General features: G+C 39.4%; 1 protein-coding gene across 1 annotated transcript; it reads right to left on the bottom strand.

Moving 5' to 3' along the window:
- Window positions 1–1,259: 1,259 nt before the first annotated feature.
- dera (deoxyribose-phosphate aldolase (putative)) lies at window positions 1,260–19,507 on the bottom strand. The gene is made up of 9 exons (XM_029495619.1): window positions 19,380–19,507; window positions 13,184–13,281; window positions 12,582–12,729; window positions 11,358–11,453; window positions 10,797–10,931; window positions 7,191–7,319; window positions 4,467–4,579; window positions 2,139–2,288; window positions 1,260–1,471 (listed from the first exon to the last, which is right to left on the bottom strand). Exons 1-9 carry the CDS (start codon window positions 19,408–19,410, stop codon window positions 1,415–1,417), a joined length of 957 nt encoding a protein of 318 aa, XP_029351479.1. The 5' UTR covers window positions 19,411–19,507; the 3' UTR covers window positions 1,260–1,414.
- Between the last annotated feature and the right edge of the window lie 1,594 nt (window positions 19,508–21,101).

The raw sequence follows: 21,101 nt of genomic DNA, 5'->3' as shown, positions 1-21,101 counted from the left end.
TCAATACAAGGAACAAAGTGTTTCATTTAATTCAAACGTAACCAAGAGACCAAGACAAATTAAAATATAAATGAAATTATTATGAATGAATAAAATTATGAAAATATGCAAGACACCCCTCAATAACAGTTTACAATTATGTTATTAGTGGTAGTAGTGGTAGTATAATTTTTGCAGAATCAGGTACTACTTGATTGAACCATAAAACATCATACACCTTATCTCCTGTGTTTTAGGGTCACAATGTCTGTTTGTCATTTATTCTCATAAATTACTTTAAAGTTTCCTTCCTTAGACCACGATTGTTAGATCCTGGTCCCTGTAGACCAGGATCATCCCACAGACCTGCAGTGTTACAGATTCTCTGACTCAGTCATCTACCCATTCCAGTTTGGTCCTTGTCAAAGTGTCAAAAAAAAACTTGTCAAAAAAATCAAATCACTTGATTATTTTTACTGCTTCAATACATCAAATTAAGGACACTTTAGTTATTCACTTCACCTGTCAGTGGTCATAATGATAAAGCCGATCAGTGTAAATTCAGAGCAAGATGACTGGCCAAAGTGTTGTATGAGGGAATGTATGAAGGAATGAGCGAAACATTCCTTTCAAAGCTTTGTGGTATTTGTTCTATGATCGCCGTGGATACCAGAGGCTTACTGTCCACACCCCTGCAGACTCTCCTTCCGTGTTCCTTACCACCACTGACAAGATCTCAATGAGCATGGCCCCATTCCCAGCCCTGGTACCAGTGCTCTGGGGCTGACTGTCTCCAATGAGTTCTTCATCTAATCCCAAAATTTTTTCCCCAAAACCTCACATCCTCTTCCCTCTACAATTAATTTACTCATTTATCCTCTGTTCCAGTCAAGGTCAAGGCCTGGGATATTTTAATTAAAGAGAAAAGGAAGAAGAAAGTTTTCTGTCTTCAAACGAAGCCTCAAATTTGTGAGCTGTTCAATCAGATCTTTTAAACTCACTTAACCCCTGATTAATGCCCAGTGCTCTTCAGCTGGCTGTGCTTCCTGCTTATGAAATTAAGAGCAAAGAAAACCTCAATAACCGATTCAGCACACATTGCTGGGATGGATCGGAGACTTGACAAACGTATGCAAAATCTCACAGGCAGCATGAACCAGAGAGTTCATGGAAGAGATGGAAGCTCTGTTTCTCAGTACATCTCTCTGTGCTGTAATGATCCAGTGTCTTCTCATGTTTGGAGGAACAAAGAGAGAAAAGAAAGGACAGGAGTCACTTACTGCTCTACATATATTATCTTTTATTGTCAGTAAGGGCCAGTGTTACAATTTTAAGACTTTTAAAACTTGTTTTAATAGAAAGACAGGGTTTACTGACAGGTTTGATTGGGGAACATGAGGTTCTGATTGGTCTTTAATATAATAAGTGTGTGGCTTTAGGCCATCGGCAGTTCATGATAGGCAGCATACTGTCCAGTCACATGATGATAGAGCTGTACAAAAACACAGAGAGGCCCCATTAAAAAGCAATACAGTTTGTCACAATTAATTGGACAACAAAAGAAAAAAAATTTATAATAAGCAAAAGAAGACAATGGTAGTGATGACAAAATATTACCTACTAAAGTCTACAAAATAGCTTTAAAACTGATTTTAACTCAGATTTTATTGTACTAACTAAATAATTCCCTGCGTTGGCAAAAATTAAGACTTCTTCAAGTCCATTCATCTTCAGCCGCTTTATCCTTTTCTGGGGCTGCTGGAGCCAATCACAGCTTACATCGGGCGAGGGGCAGGTTACGCCCTGGACAGGTCGCCAGTCCATCACAGGGGCCAACACACAAAGACAAACAGAGGCAAACAACCACTCACACTTGCTTTCACACCTACGGTCAATTAAGCATCACCAATTAAGCACCACCTAGACATGTATGTCTTTGGATGGAGGTGAGGAAACCCACGCAGACAAAGGGAGAACATGCAAACTCCGCACAGAAAGGCCCCGAGCAGGGAACGAACCTGCGACTCTCTTATTGTGGGCTGTGCTGCCCCTTCTTCAAGTTACACAGGAAAATCTGTTATATTGACATTAGCCTAATCCTTAACATTTCCAGCTTTCAAGCATAAGTGGTGTGTGTGCATGTGCATCTCTGTTCTCACCTGTCTTTCGATATCAGCCAATAGGCTACTGGCTCCCAAGCGGAATAGGTGAGGGCAGAGCCAATCGTTTCCCAGCTCCTCTTTGATCAGATTGAGCCACACCAGTGACTCCTGAGCTGTTCGGATTCCCCCTGCTGGCTTAAAGCCCACCTTAAGGAACACACACCTCTGTTAACCAGACACGCTTCACTTAAAGCATTGATTACACTCTAAACTTTCAGGGTTTAATTACTTTAAAGATCCCATACAGTGTAAATTTACAGTACACCTCCATGTGTTTGATTATAAAGCAGGTCAGTGTTCTATAGTAACAGTGTCAATGTCCACAAAGGTCTCACAGGGTCTCAGCCCAGAGAGAAATGCTCATATGTAATTCAGAAACTGAGCCTTAAGAACAGCTGTAAGAGATTCTGGAACTTTGTGATGATGTAAGAACAAAGTAGCCATTTCTTTCAACCAAATTGCAAGACCCATTATTCAACCTTGGAGGATTTGGTTTCTCTGAGTGTTAACATGAAATCTGCTATATTTGTAATAGATCAACCACAAAGCAGTTAGCCTATCAGAAGAGAGCTTCTGATTGGCTTATTGACCTGGTGTTACTAGAGCTCCAGAAAGAACCCTGGGAGAGATGTAAAACTACAATATGGTTTTTTGGTTCTTAAAAACACAAATATATCTTCTTTTGGACATTGACACTTCAGATTAAACACACACAGGATAAAATCTGAGAACTTTAAAATTTTACTGATATGTAGAAGAGTTAAGTTATTTAGACCAAATACTCTCAAAAACATTTTTTAACTTAAGTCCTGCCCCATTTATTGAACGTAATGAACACCTTGATCTTGGAACACAGGAGGAATTTTTTTGTGCATCTCATTGGAATCAGAAACTGAAAATTATGTTATAAAAGAGCAAAGTGTTTCAAACTATTTTTTTAACACTAACATGAATATCTCCATGGATTCTATACTTCATGCATATAGCTGGCCTAGTTATAGTTCACTGTGACACTCTGGTCATGCTCAAGAGCATAAAGAGGCTTTGGAAGATTTTTCTGCCCAGCATATCAAACATCTCTCCATATGTCTGGCACTACAATATAGGTGGTTGTACTAGAATGCTAAAATTACAGGATCATTACTTCCAGAAATATTTGACTGATGACTGAAATCTTTACTTACAGAAACTTAAATGAGTATCTGTGTTGCATTGAAGATGACTTGCAACTCGAGCCTGAGACCATAAAGTTGTTAGGAAAATGTTTATCACAGAAATAAATCAGAAGTAGGGCTATTTTCATATTAGCATTCAATCCAATCTGACTTCTTTTAATAACCAGTGGTCATTAGAATTAAGGTTTCAGACTCTTTAGCATTGGCTAAACCAACAATCAATGTCCATTCCCATATACCGACTATGTCAAACACAAAAATAATGAAGCTTAGTCGAAGTTCAGTCAGGAAGACTTCCTCCTCACTTTTTAGGGAGAAGCAGTTTCCCGCTATCCATAAGCCCCCCTCCCCATTCTTGTTTTTATCCTATCACAACGTGACACAGTGACCTTTTAGCCAATCAATTGTACACTGCAAAATTGAAAATTTGTCTGTCTCTCTGCTGTCACACAACTGTCATTTCAGCACAGTGTTCAATCTGTGACCCACCAACCTTTCATCACCTTGACCATAGATGCCAGACAATCTTCAATCAATCCATCCAGCAAGAAGTTTCCCTTTCATCCAGATGTCCCACCATTTACTTCATTCCTCATCACTACCACCAGTGTCAAGGCTCCAGGGGAAGAGTCCTCTAATTGGGAAAACCTTGAACCTATGGACACTTCCATTGTGATCCCCTTCGTGCTGGGGTCCAAAGTGCCAAAATTATTCCTTCTAAATATCATTCCACTTTAATATTTCATACTCTCCTGTTGCTCCTATTACGCTCTCCAGTTAAACTGAAGCATTACCATATTACAATTTTGATCTTTAATGTTGATTCATTTTGTCTTCCAACATTGGGGGGGAGCAAAAGAGGCTCTCCATTGGGTTAAGAACTAGAATGAAAATATTGTATCTGCTCATCCATAGCCCACATCCATTGATCGTTCATTGTGGGAGAGATGATGAATTTGAAGGTCAAAACTGCATGTCCCTTTTTAAGTCATAAATCCTTGTTCTTCCCATCCTGTGGTTATGAAATAGAGCTAATAATTTAGACTATGTCACCAGTAAAGATAGCTGATCAATAGTGAGCCTCCTATTTTCCCTCTTACTCATTAACCAGGAAACATTCATGGCATACAGAAAGAGTTAAGTACCATACCTTGTGGCCTGTACGCAAGTAGTAGTCACGGATGGCTCTCACCATCACTATAGCAACAGGGTAAGTAGCGTTGACAGCCTCCTTTCCTGTGGACGTCTTAATGAAGTCCGAACCTGTTGGGTTTAAACAAGTGACACATAGAGGAGCATGTAACACAGTCTAACAGATTGTCATGTTGCACTTATCATTCATCTGTCACTGTGTTTTCTATTCAAACCTGTTCATGAAGCTTTCCCACATGATGAGATGCTAAAGTAGGCAAGCAGAGTCAGCAGGGGAGTCATTGTAAGGGTGCAGACAGAGGATGGACAGGGCATTATTCTGATTCTCTGGCCTGGCCAGACAAGAACATATGCTGCTGCTGATGGCAGCACAGAGGGCAGCTGCATGCTCATCAATAACGCTCTTAATTTTTCCTTCCCTTTCTTCACAGCCAATTATGTTTTATCAGCTTTCCTGATAAAAATAGAAGATGAAATGATGCTCTTTAATATATTACCCACAAACTGCAGGCTGCAAGAAAGAAAAAAAAAAAAAATCACCCCCTCTGCCTCCCTGGTGTATAATGACTGTTCATTACTGAACAGAACAAGATGAACATTTTCCAGTTCATTAAAGACATGTTCTATGTATTCTTCCAGTCAGTGTCTTTTTTTTCAGCTTCTCTCCCCTCTTCCTCAAACTGGCATAATCCTTAAGATTCGTTATGGGGAGTCTTAATTACCAGATAATGGATAACGGTTATTAAATGCGGGTGGCGGTAATGAAGCTCTATTCATTTGCATGGGCAGGGGGATACTGGCGGGGAATGGCAGAGTAAAATAGCCTGCATCAGAGATTAATAGGTGAAATTATCATTCAATTTCAGGAATCTCATACGCAATTCATAGGAACAAGGGGAGATTAAGGAGCGGGTGTGGCGACAAAAGCAATGCATTTTAATAATGATCTCTATCAGGGCCCCTGACAATTTGGTTCTGTAATCGGCTTATTATGTGATGGCTAGTTAAGCATACTTTGTGTGTGTGTGTGTGTGTGTGTGTGTGTCTAACTCAATGAGAGAGAGAGGCAGAAGAAAATGTTAAGCAGCAGTGCCACAGGATGGATGACAGCAGGAATTACATCAAGCCCTCAACTTCCCTTGACTTAAACCTGAGACTTGGAAAAATCTTTTTAGCACATCTCCCAGATTGCCCAGACTCTGTCCAATCCAATAATCCAAGGGAATTGTGAGACTTCAAACCAGGTGCTTGAGCATCCTTTGTGATGAAAAACTTCAATATTCAGAAATACTGAAAGATGAAATTGTCTCCTGAATTTATGGTAAATTAGATGGTAAATTAGATCCACTTCAATTTTCTTATCAAGATGAAAGAGGTTATGGTGATGCTACGATTTTTAACTTGGAGGATACAAGCACCTAGAAAAAACTCAATTCAAATGCCCAAAAGGTTGCTGAATTTTATTCAGTTTTTAACAAGATTAAACCTAATATTTTAATTGAGCGGCTTGATATGTATTTTAATCTATTGGATCAGATGTCATTGTTGTTTTTAAGATTCTTGACTGACAGAATGGCTGACAGGGGGTTGAACAGTCATAAGGTCCAGCACTTTTCTTCCTTGGGCTAAATCAGGTTATGGCTGTGCCCCGTCAACATTTGTAAAGTGGTGTGATCAAAGTTACTTGGACCTCAATGTGATTATCATTGATTATCATTTGTTATCATTGATTTTAGGAAAAAAAGCTATAACCTAGAAGCCAGCATCATTCATGGAGAAAAGGTTTAAATTGTGGAGACATAATTATCTGGGAACACTATTTTAATCCAAGCTCTCTCACTCATTTTCTAGCACTTTCTAGCACCACAAAGGTCAAGAGGGGTGCTGGAGCCAATCCTAGCCAATGCTGAGGCAAACGTGAGTTACACCCTGGAAAAGCTACCAGTCTATTGCAGGGCCACCACACAGAGACAGAGACAGTGACACTCAGACCTAAAGGTAAATTAGAGTCACCAATCAACCTATACATGTGTGTCTTCGAATTGTGGGAAGGAACCCAAAGTACCTGGAGGAAACCTAAGCAGGGACAGGGAGAACATTCAAACTCCACGCAGGTGATCATACCCACAACCTTCTTGCTTTGAGGCAACAGTGCTAACCACTATGCCGCCATGCTGCCCTACTCCAAACTCAAGTTTGATAAAAACACAGAGGTAATTGTTAAACGGGGAAAACAAAAGATCCACTTGATGCAGTAGCTGGGTTTTCTCATGTCTCTCGGGACATTTTATGTAAATTTTATAATTCTTTCATTGAAAATATTTTAAACTTTTATTTTATTTGCTGGTTTTACAGATTGACAGTGTTTCTGGGGCTATTCTTGTCTCTCATAGTCAAAGTCTGCTTTAAGATTATTGGTGACCAGTTGACAGACCTGAGCTCTCTCTGGAAAAAACGTGTAATCCAGAAAGCTTGACAGGTCATAAGTCATTCTGAGCGTGTTCTCACTCGGGAATTTCTTTCACTGCCCACAGGATGGTGTCCTCTCATCCCCTCAAGGAAAACAAACAGATATTGAAGTTCTTTTAACCCTTCTGATGTTGCTGATGGTCAAATACTTTGAGAACTACTATATGTATTCTCTCTAAGTGGATTGGACATAAACTGAAACTATAAGAGTAAGACACAATGAAATATGTAAGTAGGTTGTGGCAAGACTGACCAGCCATCATGGCAACCATGCTGGCCTTGTAGACATTGGTGAAGGTTCCCAGCTCTCCAACAGCCAGAATAGTTTTCATGTGGGCATCACCACAGGCCTTCCGAAACTGACGGATCTCATCATACATGGCTGTAGTGGAAGAAAGGAATCAATCTGTCAACATACTTCATCAGTGATTAACATATGGACAAAAAGTTCATACACCTCATCACCAAAAATACCTTGAAACTGCAATAATTTATAAAACATTTGCAAAGTTAGCTACAAGGTGTTGCTTTTTTTTTTTCTTTTGAATGTGCTAAGGGCTTTTGGGTTCACATGTCTCAATTTCCAGATCCATTGTCTTATGGACAGCCCTGAGTTTTTCTTTGTACCACGTTTCCAATAGACACACCTCCTGCATTCATCTGATGGATGAGAAAGGGACTCAGCTCCACCTTGGTAAAGACTCCCAAGACTCTGTAGGGCCCGAAGAGTCCAGAATATTGGGAGTCTGCACCTGGGCAAACCTGCCTGATTGTCAAACATGGGATGCAGTGGATGAGCAGATATATGTGGAGATTTCCTAGCACAGCAGTTTTTTGAGAGTGATCCACTTCTCAATAAAAAGCAGTTTCCAACAATCACTTCTTCTGTGTTTTCCTCTCCTCTGAAGGGTTTGCAGGTTTTTCTGTTCATGCATATTTCCCATATACATGTTGACTCCGCTAGACTCACACTCAACTGTTGAGTCAAGCTCTTCTCATCAAACAAAGTTAATACAAGCAAAAGAGATTTTTCATCTCAAGCGAACATAACAGACCATCAACACCCTCCCCCTCTTTGTGGTCTCCCCACTTCTCACACATTTGAGCACATTAACGGTGGTTCAGATTCAGAATATAATAACTCAAAGTAGCAAAGTCTGCTTGCAATGAACATTAGGTTAGGTTAGGATGGTAAATTAAAATTAAAAAAAGGATTGCAGTTACCAGTTTGCCCCCCATTTAAATTCAATAGTTGGTGAGAGACAGACAGAGACAGCTACATAACTAAGCTACACAGCTACATAACATTTATAATGGCATTTTTGTTCAGGTGGGGAGCAATGAATCACTCGTGTTGTATCTCCATTGGTGCACATCTGAATCTCCAAGCTTGTGGTCCTTCGGCTGTGCATACCCAAACAGGATATAATATGGAGGGCATTGTGGTTCTTGAAAACGATGTCCAGCAAAATGTGACAATTTCCATCGCATATAGTTGCAGTACTTCTGAAAATAATACTATTCAGCATTTTCCCATAAGTAGGCCAGAGCCTCAGGGCCTAGTTCCCTGAAAAGGAACAGACAGAGGTCTTTGAGCATCCACCGTTTAAATGTTTCTTGAAAAGAACACGAAGACAGCAAAATTTGTTTCACTCAATAGCACAGTAGAAATTTCCCCTGGTTTTTCCACACTCTGAACAACCATCTTTTCATGCTGACAACCAACCACTCTTTTGTGTGTCCACCTTGATTTCCACTGACAGACTCAATCCTCCTGGGCATGGATGATACCAGTCAAATCTGTGGCAAGATCTTCCTTCCTCACTGGTGATTCTTTTCAGTTGCTTTTTGATGTATGGGTTTTGTTGCTTTACTTTCAGTTTTAAACTAACTTGGAGTTGTTCTATTGAATTTCAATCATAAAAACTTTTTTTCCTTATACAAACTCTTCTTGGTGCTTTTGGGAACATTGGCATGTTGGAAAAATCAAGTCAAGCTTCTTGAAACTGGGAGTCATCTTTCAATCCTGTATTACACACTCACATCCACGGTATCATGTATAAATGTCATCGACCAACACCTTGTGCAGTTCCATATCAGCACATTCCCACCTTCATGTTTCATTGTCGGTACTATACAGTTGTTTTGGTAGTGTAGACCAGGTCCACCGAAAACATGCTGAGCTCCATTTAATGACTCTAATGAATCATTTTTGTTTCCTTGGAACAAAGAATGTGCTGCCGCTTGAGGGCTCTTTTCAAATTCTTTGTCAAAGTTTAATCTTGCAGTTCTCTGCAGTTTCTTGGATGTCGTCCATAGAGGTTGTCTTCATCTTCTTTCACAGACAGATTAGTCACTGAAACACCATTTTCCACAATTATATCTTGTGCCAAGTCCAAAGAACTTAACTGTCTGTATTTCAATTCAGGGTCTTATAAATCATGAATTATGCATAGTGTCATTTTTCACGGACGACCACTGCATCTTCTGTCACTGGTGGATAGGCTCATCATGTACCTCCTGGCCACCGCTTCAACTGAGTTTCAGCTTATGTTAAGTAGCTGCCTACTGATTCTCCTCTACCTTCTCCTATATTCAGGAAACATGAGTCAGGTTTCTTAGCTGTTCAGGTGATTTTGTACCTTGTAGAGCTATGCTACATCAGACAACAGTGCAACCTCAAACCTGAGGATAATGTGACATTCCAAGGATCTTTTATAACCATGACATCCAATTACCCTTGATTTAGAACCAGAGGAATAATTGCAATTGTGGCAGTGGTCAAAAGTGGTCTGACTTGTATTGCCATGGTCCCAGGTGGAAGGGTTGTAGAGTGAGGTTGTTTATTTAATGAAGTCTGTCTAAGCTTTGTTTTTAATGATACAACAATTCTATACTTCAATTTAAAATAATAAAATTAATGCATAAGTCAAACTGCATTCTCCAATATTTTATTGATGTTTCACAGGGGACCCTAGTCTCTGTTTTCTTGTGTACAGTAAATGCTCTGCATCACCTCTTCTGGTCTCCTCATTCAAAACGATGGGAGTTGTAACAGTTTTTTTTTCCTTGACCCCCCCCACTCCAAGGCTATAAAATAAATTAGATGGAGAGGAGGAGTCTCAATGCCTCAGTTCAACGCATGCACTGTCTCATTATGTGACACGCAAAGCAGCCTTCAGACAGACCTAACAGCTGCAAAGGCACTATAGAGAGAATTCCCCAGGGATGCCTCTGACAAAACAGCAGCTGTGTCATTGGTTGTGTGAGAAAAGACCACCCACATGGTATTAATGCACATTCTGCGAGATCCTTGTCCTCCTACACAGCTCCTTTTGGGGGGATGACATGAGATGATATCTTGGCAGCAGCATCACAGGGTTTCCTATTTCTACCTGTGACTTGTCTCAGTTTTTTCTTAACCATCTTGGTACTGAGTGACATTTGCCATTGAGAGGTTAATATGAGTGTGAAGACTGCTAGACATCATGCTCTCGTGTATGAAGTTTGCTCCAGCGCAAAATAATTGTCTTTGTTCTCCCAGCATTTTGCAGTGTGTGTAAGTCTCACTGTGCCACCCACCCATGACGGGATATATTAAAGTTTAACATATCAAACCTCTCCAGTTTTCTGCCCTCTTTCTACTGCTCTGCTCAGAACTCACTTAGTTCTTTTACAGTGTTTTACAGTATTCACTTACCCTGCTCTGTAACAACACATTTTGAGGGTGGAGAGCATTAGTGCCCTGGATTTTTCAGACAAGCCTCCAGGAGCCAAGGATTCAATTTTCATTTATATGGAGCTTGTGAATGTTTACTGCTTGGGGACTCAATGGTGATCAACCGGGATCACAACATACCTTCCCAATATCCTGTCAGGGCGAGTTTCCTGTTGATGACAATGTCGATCTCCATGGCACCATCAGCCACTGCCATCCGGACTTCCTGCAGGCGTGTCTCCAGTGGTGTCTGGCCAGCTGGGAAACCAGTAGCCACTTGATGAGGAAGGAGAACACACTGTCAGTCTCAAGCTGTATTCATTTTCAATAAAGTACACAGTAGCATTTTTTTTACTGTGCAATATTTGCACTTCCATTTTGCTGGTGTATTGATATATTGGTGTATATTGATTTTACTTATTGCTGTAATATAAAAAAAAAAATCTAAGCTTTTTCATAGTATTTTCATACATATTTAGCCTCTTGCAACTCTAATGTACATATTTCCTTACTATTATTGTACTTGTTATGCCCGAATGTTCTGTCAGGAGCACCTGTGACACAAACAATTTCCCTCCAGGGCTCAATAAAGTAATTCTTATTCTGATTGTGAACATCCATGGTCACCTAGTTGTATTTCACTTTCTCCTCCACTAGGTTACTAAGTAAAAACTAAGTTAGAGCCAATGTCAGGTATCTTACCTGAGGCCACAGGGAGGCTGGAGTTGACAGCTTTTAGTGTCATGACAGCATCAGCCACACGGGATGGATATACACATACAGCCGCTGTTGTTATTCCTGACACAAAATAAAAGTCCAACTGAGAAGAGACATGGTTTTTTAAAAAAAAAAAAAAGAAAGAGTGGTCTGTGTCGCCCTCTGCAGGTTGAATCATGCTCTGAACAAACTGTCTGCTATCCTCAGCAGACTCCAAATCAAATAAAGGTGAAATATTGTCTTATTCCTGTCTGGTCGACTGAGTATGCTTGACCCCATTCAGCCCTACCCCACTGGAGAGGAGTTATATTTATATCACAATGCTGTTCATTGTCTGTAGCTCAGGCTTCAACAAAAAAGCTGTGAAGCTGAAACCAGAGGTCCAGCAGGCCAATGACTTCTTCAGTCGTGGGCAACAGTTAGGACAAATCAGCAGCTGCAACTCCAGGCCCATGCACTGAGCCCTGAAACTCCCCAGGGCTCTGTGCTGAGCCCACTCCTGTTCAGGTTGCTGATAGGCGATTATGCTAGTGCTAACCATTTGATGCTGCTCACTGGCATACAAACTGGAGTGCTGCCCAACGTATTCTTAGGAGGTGACTAAAACTAAATTATATACTGTTGAATATTTAGACGTGGTGAAAATTTCCAATCTACAGGATCATGAGCTATTAATACAAGCACATACTGCTATTTTTATGTTGCAATAAATTAATTCTGGTTCACTTCATCAAGAAAAGGTGATTGAAACAACCAAATGATTAAATTTCAATTTAATGAGAAAAATTATAAAATGTTTAGTTTTTTCTGAAACGTAAAATAATACAGACAAATACTGATGGTTTACTTATAAAAATTACGTTATCTATGCAAATGTTGTTTAATTGCAGAAGTTTACCTTTTTGTTTTTTGTGATGTGATGATATAATATGTGTGAACAATAAAAACTAAATACTGAAGATTTGAAGATAAAAGGGAAAGAAAAGAGAAGCTGTTTAGTAAATGTGCGCAAACCAGTTAGAAATTTGTCGAATGGACGCATCAACCTCAATCAAGACTTGACAGACACACCAATAAAAAAAACATAAACAAAATTAAGATGAGAGAAAAAAACTGGTCCTGAGGAGACAGGACTGACAAGATGAAGTGTAAAACTCGTGCTTTTATGTTTTAACTGGTTTGTATGTGCTTGGTAAAACTGAAGCAGACCTTTGTCATGCATATCCATCTTCTTGAGCAGGTCTTGTCTGACTGGCTGGGTGGCTTTCAGACATAGCCGATGGACATTGGATGGTGTGTCATCTCCAGCAAGAGTTGTCAGGTCAATGCATGTTACAGCCTTCAGCAGCCAGGCGGCCTGCAGGACAAATACATAGTGGTCACATAGTGGCAAGAACAGAGGAAACAGTTTGAACTTCACTGTTCAGATATCCAACAGTTTTTTCGGTAACTGTATATAGGCTAGGTAATACAGGGTAATTTACACAGCATAAAGCGTGGTTATTACTGTAATTGACCCGCACTTTATCACTGGCTGTTAAAGGCAATTGCAGGAAATGTTACAAATTCTTTAAAGTCGCTTATAATAACATAAGACTTTCTCCTGTGTTCCTTTCTCTGTGAGCTGAGCTCTTTAATACCTTTATGGTATTAATATCGAGCCTAGATGTGTTCTACAATAAAATAAAAACCCACAAGACTACCTTAGACTGTATGGGACCTTTAATTTGCTGAAGCTCACATAGAAGACACTCATGTAATTATTTTTGTTTTGACAAAGCTGCACAGATTTGTCATCACATGAGACGTACCTGCCACTGTTTCTTGGGAGTCTTCAGGCCTTGGATTTGCTGAGCCCTCTTCAAAACAGCCTGTGTGTTTACTCTTACTCTGGATATCCACTCCAGATCTGATGCAGGATAAGTAAGAAACAATATTTAATATATCTAATATATATAGTATTTTTGTTATATTTTGTTGTCAGGTTGTAAAATATTGTGTCAATATTTGAACTTAACCTCCTGATTGACACAATTCAGAAGAAGATAAACAATTTAACAGCCTATTTTGAAATTATTTTGATTATTAGACTGGTGAGAAACAGCAATGGCTGATCTTTTGCTCGGTCAGTTGATTTTTCTGGGGAGTTTCTGTAGTGTTTGTAGCTTTTCCTGCAGTTATATACACACACTAGAAATGCAACAATATACAATATCTTATTGAACGTTTCAATACGTCCTGTTTGGCTCAATACACAAGGGAAAACAACAGTATTTCGGTATGTGACAAAACTTTATAAAAACTTGGTACAGCACATGCTGTGCGATTAGATACACTATAAGCAGAAACAGTAGAGAGAGTAGCACTGCACTGTTCAGGCCCAGTGCCACGCTCTGTTCATGCTGCCTTCAGAACCAATCAGAAGTCCGTGAATTTCAGCACTCGGCATGCAAATACTGGAAAAGAGAGTGGAGAGTAAGACTTGAACGAGTGAATGGGATTCAGAAAAAAGAAAATGTGAAGGGTCGCCATCCACCATGGTGTGGAATCATTTGGATTTGGCGTTGACTACGATGACTACATTGCTTTGCAGGTGGTAATAAGGTTTTTCATTTAACTATTTTGAATTGATGCTGCACTTTGTGTCATATTCACGTTTGTTGATTGTTGATTGTATTTGCAGCAGTTAAGTTGTTTCTATGAGTGGGTTAAAATTTTCTTTATTTTTATTAGCTACTACACTTTCTATTTTATATTGCCTTTTTTTGATAAAGAGCAAGTAAGATAAGTGCTCCCTTTTTATGATACATTTTTGTGTTTGACTACATCTGTGTTCTCTGATATTCTATTTGTAACAGTTAAGTAGTTGCTAATTATGGTGGCTACAATATGTGCAATATATTGATATTGATGATGTGTTCTAACTGCTCAGTGGTGACTGCCGTTGCCCCTGTGACTGCTACCCCCATTAACAATTCATAAGGGATTTGTGAGTACGAACTGAACTAACTGAACTTGCGGGCATTAAAGTTTTTAGGCCGAGCTTCAAATCAGGCCTGCAACTGGTTTACATTATAAGGTATTTTGTTTTGTAAAAAAAGGATTTAAAAAGATATTTACTTAAAGTAAAAAAAAAAAAAAAAAAAATTATTCTTTTTAAAAGGCATTTATTTCAAATAAAAGGAAGTTAAAAAGGTATTTACTCTGACTAAAAGGAAGTTAAAAAGTATTTGGTGTAATTTAAAAGCATTTACTGAATTTAAAGGTATAAAATTGCTTTTGAAACTTAACCCTTTTACAGGACTATATTTTATCGTTCTCGTTTTATCGCCCAGCCCTACACTGCTAGCCCAGATTTAATTTCTACTCAATCAATTTCAGTGTACATAGATAATTTAAGTTTGATTGTATAACTATCAAATTTAAGCGCAGTCGACTAATTCAAAGTAGAATATACTTACATTTGAAAGTAATGTGTGAATGAGAAACTGTAAGTTAAATGGGATGGAATTTTTAAGTTTTGGTCATTAAATTCCCGCTGCATTCAAGCAGTGTAGAAAGGTTTGTGTTCCCGAGGTCATTTTTTTAACTTAGTGGATGCTACAAAGAAGATTTTTTAGATTTTAATACTCAAAACATATCAAAAGACATCGTTAGTGGTTTCTGGTGATGTTTCATTTTTCGTGTTCAACTATGCAGAAACACTTTTTAAGCTTTATATCAGTGATGTAATCCCAGACTTGTTCTTGTATTCTACTACTAGACTCTACAATATCTAAAACCACAAAAGTATTGGCTTGATATCATTGATATCATGATTATGCAAATAAATAACTCACTAATCTGTTTTTCTCTACATGGGCAGATATTTACTGTAGCCTATCAGTGTTTGTGTGATTTTTGTCGGTCGGGAAATTATTTACCCGATTATTCTGACACCACTTGAATGCAGCACAGGTAACCTGCCTGATGGCAGGTTGCAGCAAGTCACTTCTCCGGCCGGCGTGTATTTTCAACTGTTCGCTGCTATTGTGTCTGGCAGACATTTTCCAATGTATTAGTTGTTGGGGTTTTTTTTATTTACAGTGAGGGGTAATTTGTAAGCACTAGAAACAGCAGTTCCACTACCGCGGATCCTGTAGCTAATTTTATCACTAAACACGCCGTCGATGCCAGTGGCTGCCCTGTCAGACGACGTGTGCCTCGAATGGAGTAACGGAGACGAAAGAGGGCGACAGGACGATTTATTCATTCATTTTCCTGCGCTCTGCGCCCCTCCCTGCAATTGTTCTGTGCCCCCCACAGAACAATATAAAGACTTTGGAACCACTGCTCTTACAAGTGAAAACATCAATGTTAATACTTAAAACGTCGTCACTGCTCACAAACAGCTATTAAAGCTACGTGTGTCTTAGAAGAGAAAAATATCCGTTACACTGCTAGCCAAGTGTGTTATCACGTCAGTTTAGCTAATGAAAACGTTTTTTTCTCCCCACTACTCTTCCTGTTTTCCCTCTATCTCAGTTATTTTGTAGTTTTGGTTTTGTTAATTAAAAGTATTTCGTTTTCACCTTAACCTGGTTCCTGGCTCCTGCGTTTGGGTCCTCATTCCCACACCACCACCCCTGACAGAAGGATCTGACCAGATATGGAGTCAGCGGAGCGATGCCTTTTTGAACGAAAGGTCACGGACTTTGAAATGGCTGTAAATGGCCTCATTCCCTCTCCCCCTCATCTGCAACCACTATATATGGACCAGATCACCAACCAACAGAGTTACTTCCAGGAAAAGCAGTGGGTTAGCCATTTTATCCCACACTTGGTCACCATACGAAAAACACTCAATAACTTAATCCAGCAGACTATCCAGCAACCTGTTTTCGAGCCTGCCAAATCTGTCCCGGAAAGAAACCGGTCTCCTCCACCCCCGAGACTTGGGTTTGTGGGTCTCGAGCCACCGGCCCGGAGCCTGCTCCAGCCCACAACCCTCTTTGGGGAACCCGTCTGGTCCGGGGAGGCCCTCGCTCAGTGCAGCAAGCCTTCAGGGCCAGGCGGCAACCCATTCGGCCTGCTGTCCCCCAACCCCTGAGACTCGGGTTTGTGGGTCTCCAGCCCACAACCCTTTTTGAGGCCACCAGTTAAGCCAGCTAGCCACCAGCCATCCCGTGCACCTGTTCCTGTTCCTGCTGGGCTCCTGCCGCCGCCTCCAGGTTTAGAGGCGCTCCCGTTGCTGCCACCCCCTCTGGAGTTTGCGGCGCTGCCTTCTGTTCCTGAGTTCATAGTGCTGCCTATGCCTCCTTCTGTTCCAGAGTTTTTGGCGCTGCCGCCGCCACCTTCTGTTTTCTTATGTAGCAAAAGGGGGCCCAGCAGAAAAAGTTTGGGAACCACTGTGTTAGAGTGAGCAGTGAAGACACCCTCCAACCCCCACGCGGCAGCTCAAAACCAACATTTTGAATCTGCTCCTAAACCTAACCTCCAGTGTTGTGGCTGGTTGAAAAGGTTGCTCAAACAGATATTTGAAGCTCCTGTTTCTCAGCATTGGAAATTTTTTGCTCTTGCCACGCTAACTGTATATTTTTTATATATTTTTTCTGCCATTAAAACCATGTAAGCACACAGGTTTTCAAACAGCTCTTGTAATGCACAGATCAAATTATGGCAATTTAAAATTGGTGTTGCCATGTCTTAATTTCTGTGGTCAATACAGCATTATTGACATTACAATGTCCTCTCATTGTTTTTCTTTTTCTGTTAGGATGCAACTGAGAACGACTTGTACAGTGAAACTCCAGTGGGAATCCTCTGCATTGATGAACATCCTTAACTCAACCAATCCAGAGTGAGCATCACCTTGGAAGGGAGTGTAGTAATGGAGGAGCTGGCCAACCTGCCACAGGCTTTCTGTGTCCTTTTTGGACTGATTTATGCTTTGCACTTGGATTACCCCAAGTGCATGAAAAGCACCTTCCACTTTATTCAACACGCAATGCTAAACCTGGGCACAAGTGAGCTGAAACCCAAAATTCAGTCTCTTTAAAAGAGGGGTCTGAATACTTGCTGCTCTGGATCTGAGTGCTTGGTTATTTGTAATGTTGCACTTTGAAAATACCATATTCACTGTTTGATATGGAACTTTTTATGCATTGCCACTGATTTTGCAATTTGATTCCATGCTGATTGGCGTGTGATTTGTGTTATTAGCGCTGATCTAGTTTATTTCCTATTGTTACCTATGTTGTATAGCAATGGCATTGATTTTTGTAGTTTAATGTCATCCTTCACAAGATTCACAAGAGTCCTATTTGATTTTTTTATTGCAAACCTATTTTGTTTGATAACATGATAAAGACAACTTTAATAAAACATGTAGACAAGAATGTACTCCTGTGGTTTTGCGTTTTATTTTCTTGGTTAATTTGATCTGTATAGTTTTTTGGGGGTTTTTTTTATTAAAAATATTTTATTTTACTTCTCAGATAGTGGAGTAATTGGGCAAAGCAATTTTTAAAGTAAATCAACTTGGAGGTTAGTGTATTCAGCTTAAAGTTATAAATGGAATAAATATGTAAAGCAAATGATATTACTAATGATTTTAAGTTGAACAAACTTGGTATTAAGTGTATTGAACTCAAAATAACAATGCCATCCACTCATTTTTTTAAGTTAAATTCACGTTTTCATCAAACATTACTTATTTTTTTTTAGGGCAACCAGTTTCCTAATTTTTTTTTTAAGTAAACTCAATTTATCTGGGTTTACAATGTAAATGACATAGGTAGTGGTAAATGCCCTAACCCTTGGAAGGGATGGCCCAATTCCCTGGCCACCGCGTTCATCAGATAGCATTCCCCTGGACTTCTTTCTGTGGGGTTATGTTAAAGATAACCCCACAGAATTTAACAAAAATAAGGGACATCACTGATGCCATTGCGACCATTGATGAGGTGATGCAACGGCAAACATTGCAAGAAATTGAGTACCGTCTTGATGTGCTTTGTGCAACTAATGGTGTCAATGTAAAAGTGTATTATATGCAAAATAAATAAATAAAATCTATATCTACTCCTCATTTTGTAATATTTCTACATATTTGTCTGTTCGTTTGCTTTTGTAATATATTTTTAAGTTGTAGAGACTTTACTGACACCCTGTATAGTCTTCATAGAATGTGTGCTGGGAAAAATGCCTTCCACAGTGAAGGTAGGAAAACGTTTGTGAACTATTACTCCTCCGAGTCCAAGGTATATTATTTTGATCCCAAAACAGCAAATTCTGCTGAAAGCTGATAAGTTTGCTTCTTTCTTTCTTTTCAAATTTATTAATAATAATAATAATAATAATAATAATAATAATAAGAAGAAGAAGAAGAAGAAGAAGAAGAAGAAAAAATACTTTGAATACATAGTATCTTTAAGTTTTTCACTTGTAGTATTCAAACAGAAGAATCAATACAGCGGAACAGTAAGACAACACAGCAGGCTGACGTTAAACCAGCCTTAATAAATCAGTAGAGCTGCTGATAACCATGCAGCTGTCCATGTGACTGCTGAAGTGAGCAGATTAGCTGGTGAGTTGAACAGGAAGAGACAGAACTGTCATGAGTTAACAATTGGTGTCATGAGTGGTCGTTGTCACACCATATCTAACTTTATACTACCTACACTTAACAGACACGTAATGCTACTTATATTTATATCCCAGAGCCAACAGCCCGTTTATATAATGGTACTTTCACAGTAGTAACAAGTCTATGCTGTACGTATGTTACACAACCCGTTGTATAATAATAATGATAAATACAAGTATTTGCAGGTCAGTGACAGCCACAACGTTACTTATTAAAAAAAGGTTATGTGTCATGGTCGCCGTCTTTCTTGTGTGCTTCACATTTAAACAGAGAGGTAGCGACGAGTATGTGGTAAAATAACAATTTATTAAACGTTACATAACGTGACAAAAAGTTGTGTAAGAGTCTCGGCAACACAAAGCCGGGCTCATTGTACTCACCGAACTGCACGCCTGGGTTCCTTGCCGCCATGTTTATGGATGAGGAATGTTTAATAGAATGCAGGTGTTGAGATTAACACTAACAGCCAGCTGTAGTAGAACTGACCGTTACTTCCGGACTACGAGCGATGCGGAAGTAATTTTTTTTCCCCCACAACTTTATTAACATCATGAACAACAGCAGTGCTGAAGGTGTGTGTGTGCTTTTAAATACAACAATATTTTCCTGACAGAGTGGGGCCATTTTGCACAGTCTTTGGGGGATAATCTGAATTAGAAATAAGGACAACATTTGGTTTTAAGATCTGAGGTAGAATTAGGGTTTAAATTAGGGTTAGCATTACATGCAGAGATGTTAAAAATCAACACGAAACAGAAAAGCAAAGAATTTAAATAAAACTAATAATAATGATTACACAGAAGTAAGTAATTAGTGGCAACGTTGTACCTTCAAATCATAAAAAATAAATTGCTAACTATGGGAAACTGATAACGGAGATACAAAATGATTGAGCCTTTCTGAAAAAATTGGACAAAATCATTTCTAAATTCCTATGGCAAAATAAAACAGCTAGAAGCATGTTGAAATATATCTTTAGAATCACTTCCATTTTTAAACGAGAAGACTCGGAAGAGACTCAAGATGGGCAGAGAACGGATCAAGGGAACAATGAAAATTTGGTCAGTGGTATGAAAGAAGTTGAAACTGTCAAACTCTATAGGAAGAGCTACCAAGATTGCAAAGAACCCAGACTTGGTACCATCTACCATGGACGCAGGATTTAACAGATGGGCTAACAAGGGGCTAATATATATTGATCAAATGTTTCAGGGACAAACAATGAAATAATTCACACAGCTTCAAAAGGAATTTAATTTACCAGCTCAAGACTTTTAGAAATTCTTACAGCAAAGAGATTACCTACAGCAGTGATGTGCGGTGAGGTTTGTGGTTGGGGAGGTACTGACTCGCAAGTCAGATTATATAATGCTAATAGTACAGCTTAAATTCACAATTCAGTTGGCAGATTTTACACTGACTGCTTATTATGTTTCATATCAGAAATCCTTACACACAAGTAGGGCTACATTTGGCAGTTACATTTGTAGCAACTCAGAGGGAGCATATTTGCTCTTGCAAATACAAATACAAACAAAAGTAAAGAGTGGTGTGCAAAAAACAGATTTCCAAAGTTATGACAAAAAATGTGTCAAGACAACACAACCAGTTTGAATTCAAACCCATTTTTGTCCTAAACGGAACTATTCTTGTTGTTTTTAGTTATTTTGTCAGTAATCAAATCAAATCAAATGTATTTGTATAGCGCCAAATCATAACAAAGTTACATCAAGGCACTTTACATGAAGAGTAGGTCTTAGACCAAACTCTTTATGAAATTATTAGAAGAGACCCAACAGATCCTCCAATGAGCAAGAACTTGGCGACAGTGGCAAAGAAAAACTTCCTTTAAGAGGCAGAAACCTCGGGCAAAACCAGGCCCGGGGGTGTGGCCATCTGCCTCGACTGGTTGGGTTGAGAGTGGGAGAGAGAGAGAGAGAGAGAAAGAGAAAGAGAGAGAGGGTGAGAGAGGCATGGGGGAGGGGGGGTGTAGGCAGGAACATGTTGCTGCATGAAGTTCATGGAGTTGAGCTGTAGTACAGAATTCATGAAGATATGGGACCAGCAGGTGTTGCAGGAACATGGGATGGTGATGAGTCACC

The sequence above is a fragment of the Echeneis naucrates genome, chromosome 23, assembly GCF_900963305.1.
Source record: "Echeneis naucrates chromosome 23, fEcheNa1.1, whole genome shotgun sequence".
Taxonomy (NCBI): domain Eukaryota; kingdom Metazoa; phylum Chordata; class Actinopteri; order Carangiformes; family Echeneidae; genus Echeneis; species Echeneis naucrates.
This window is presented reverse-complemented; position numbering and strand designations above follow the sequence as displayed.

Excerpts from the sequence above, each read along its gene's own strand:
- dera (XM_029495619.1), bottom strand. The coding sequence starts at position 19,410 with ATGGCGGCAAGGAACCCAGGCGTGCAGTTCG. Across the intron at positions 7,320-10,796 it reads CCTGACAGGATATTGGGAAG|CCATGTATGATGAGATCCGT; the intron begins GTATGTTGTGAT and ends CTTCCACTACAG. Across the intron at positions 4,580-7,190 it reads CATGGTTGCCATGATGGCTG|GTTCGGACTTCATTAAGACG; the intron begins GTCAGTCTTGCC and ends TAAACCCAACAG.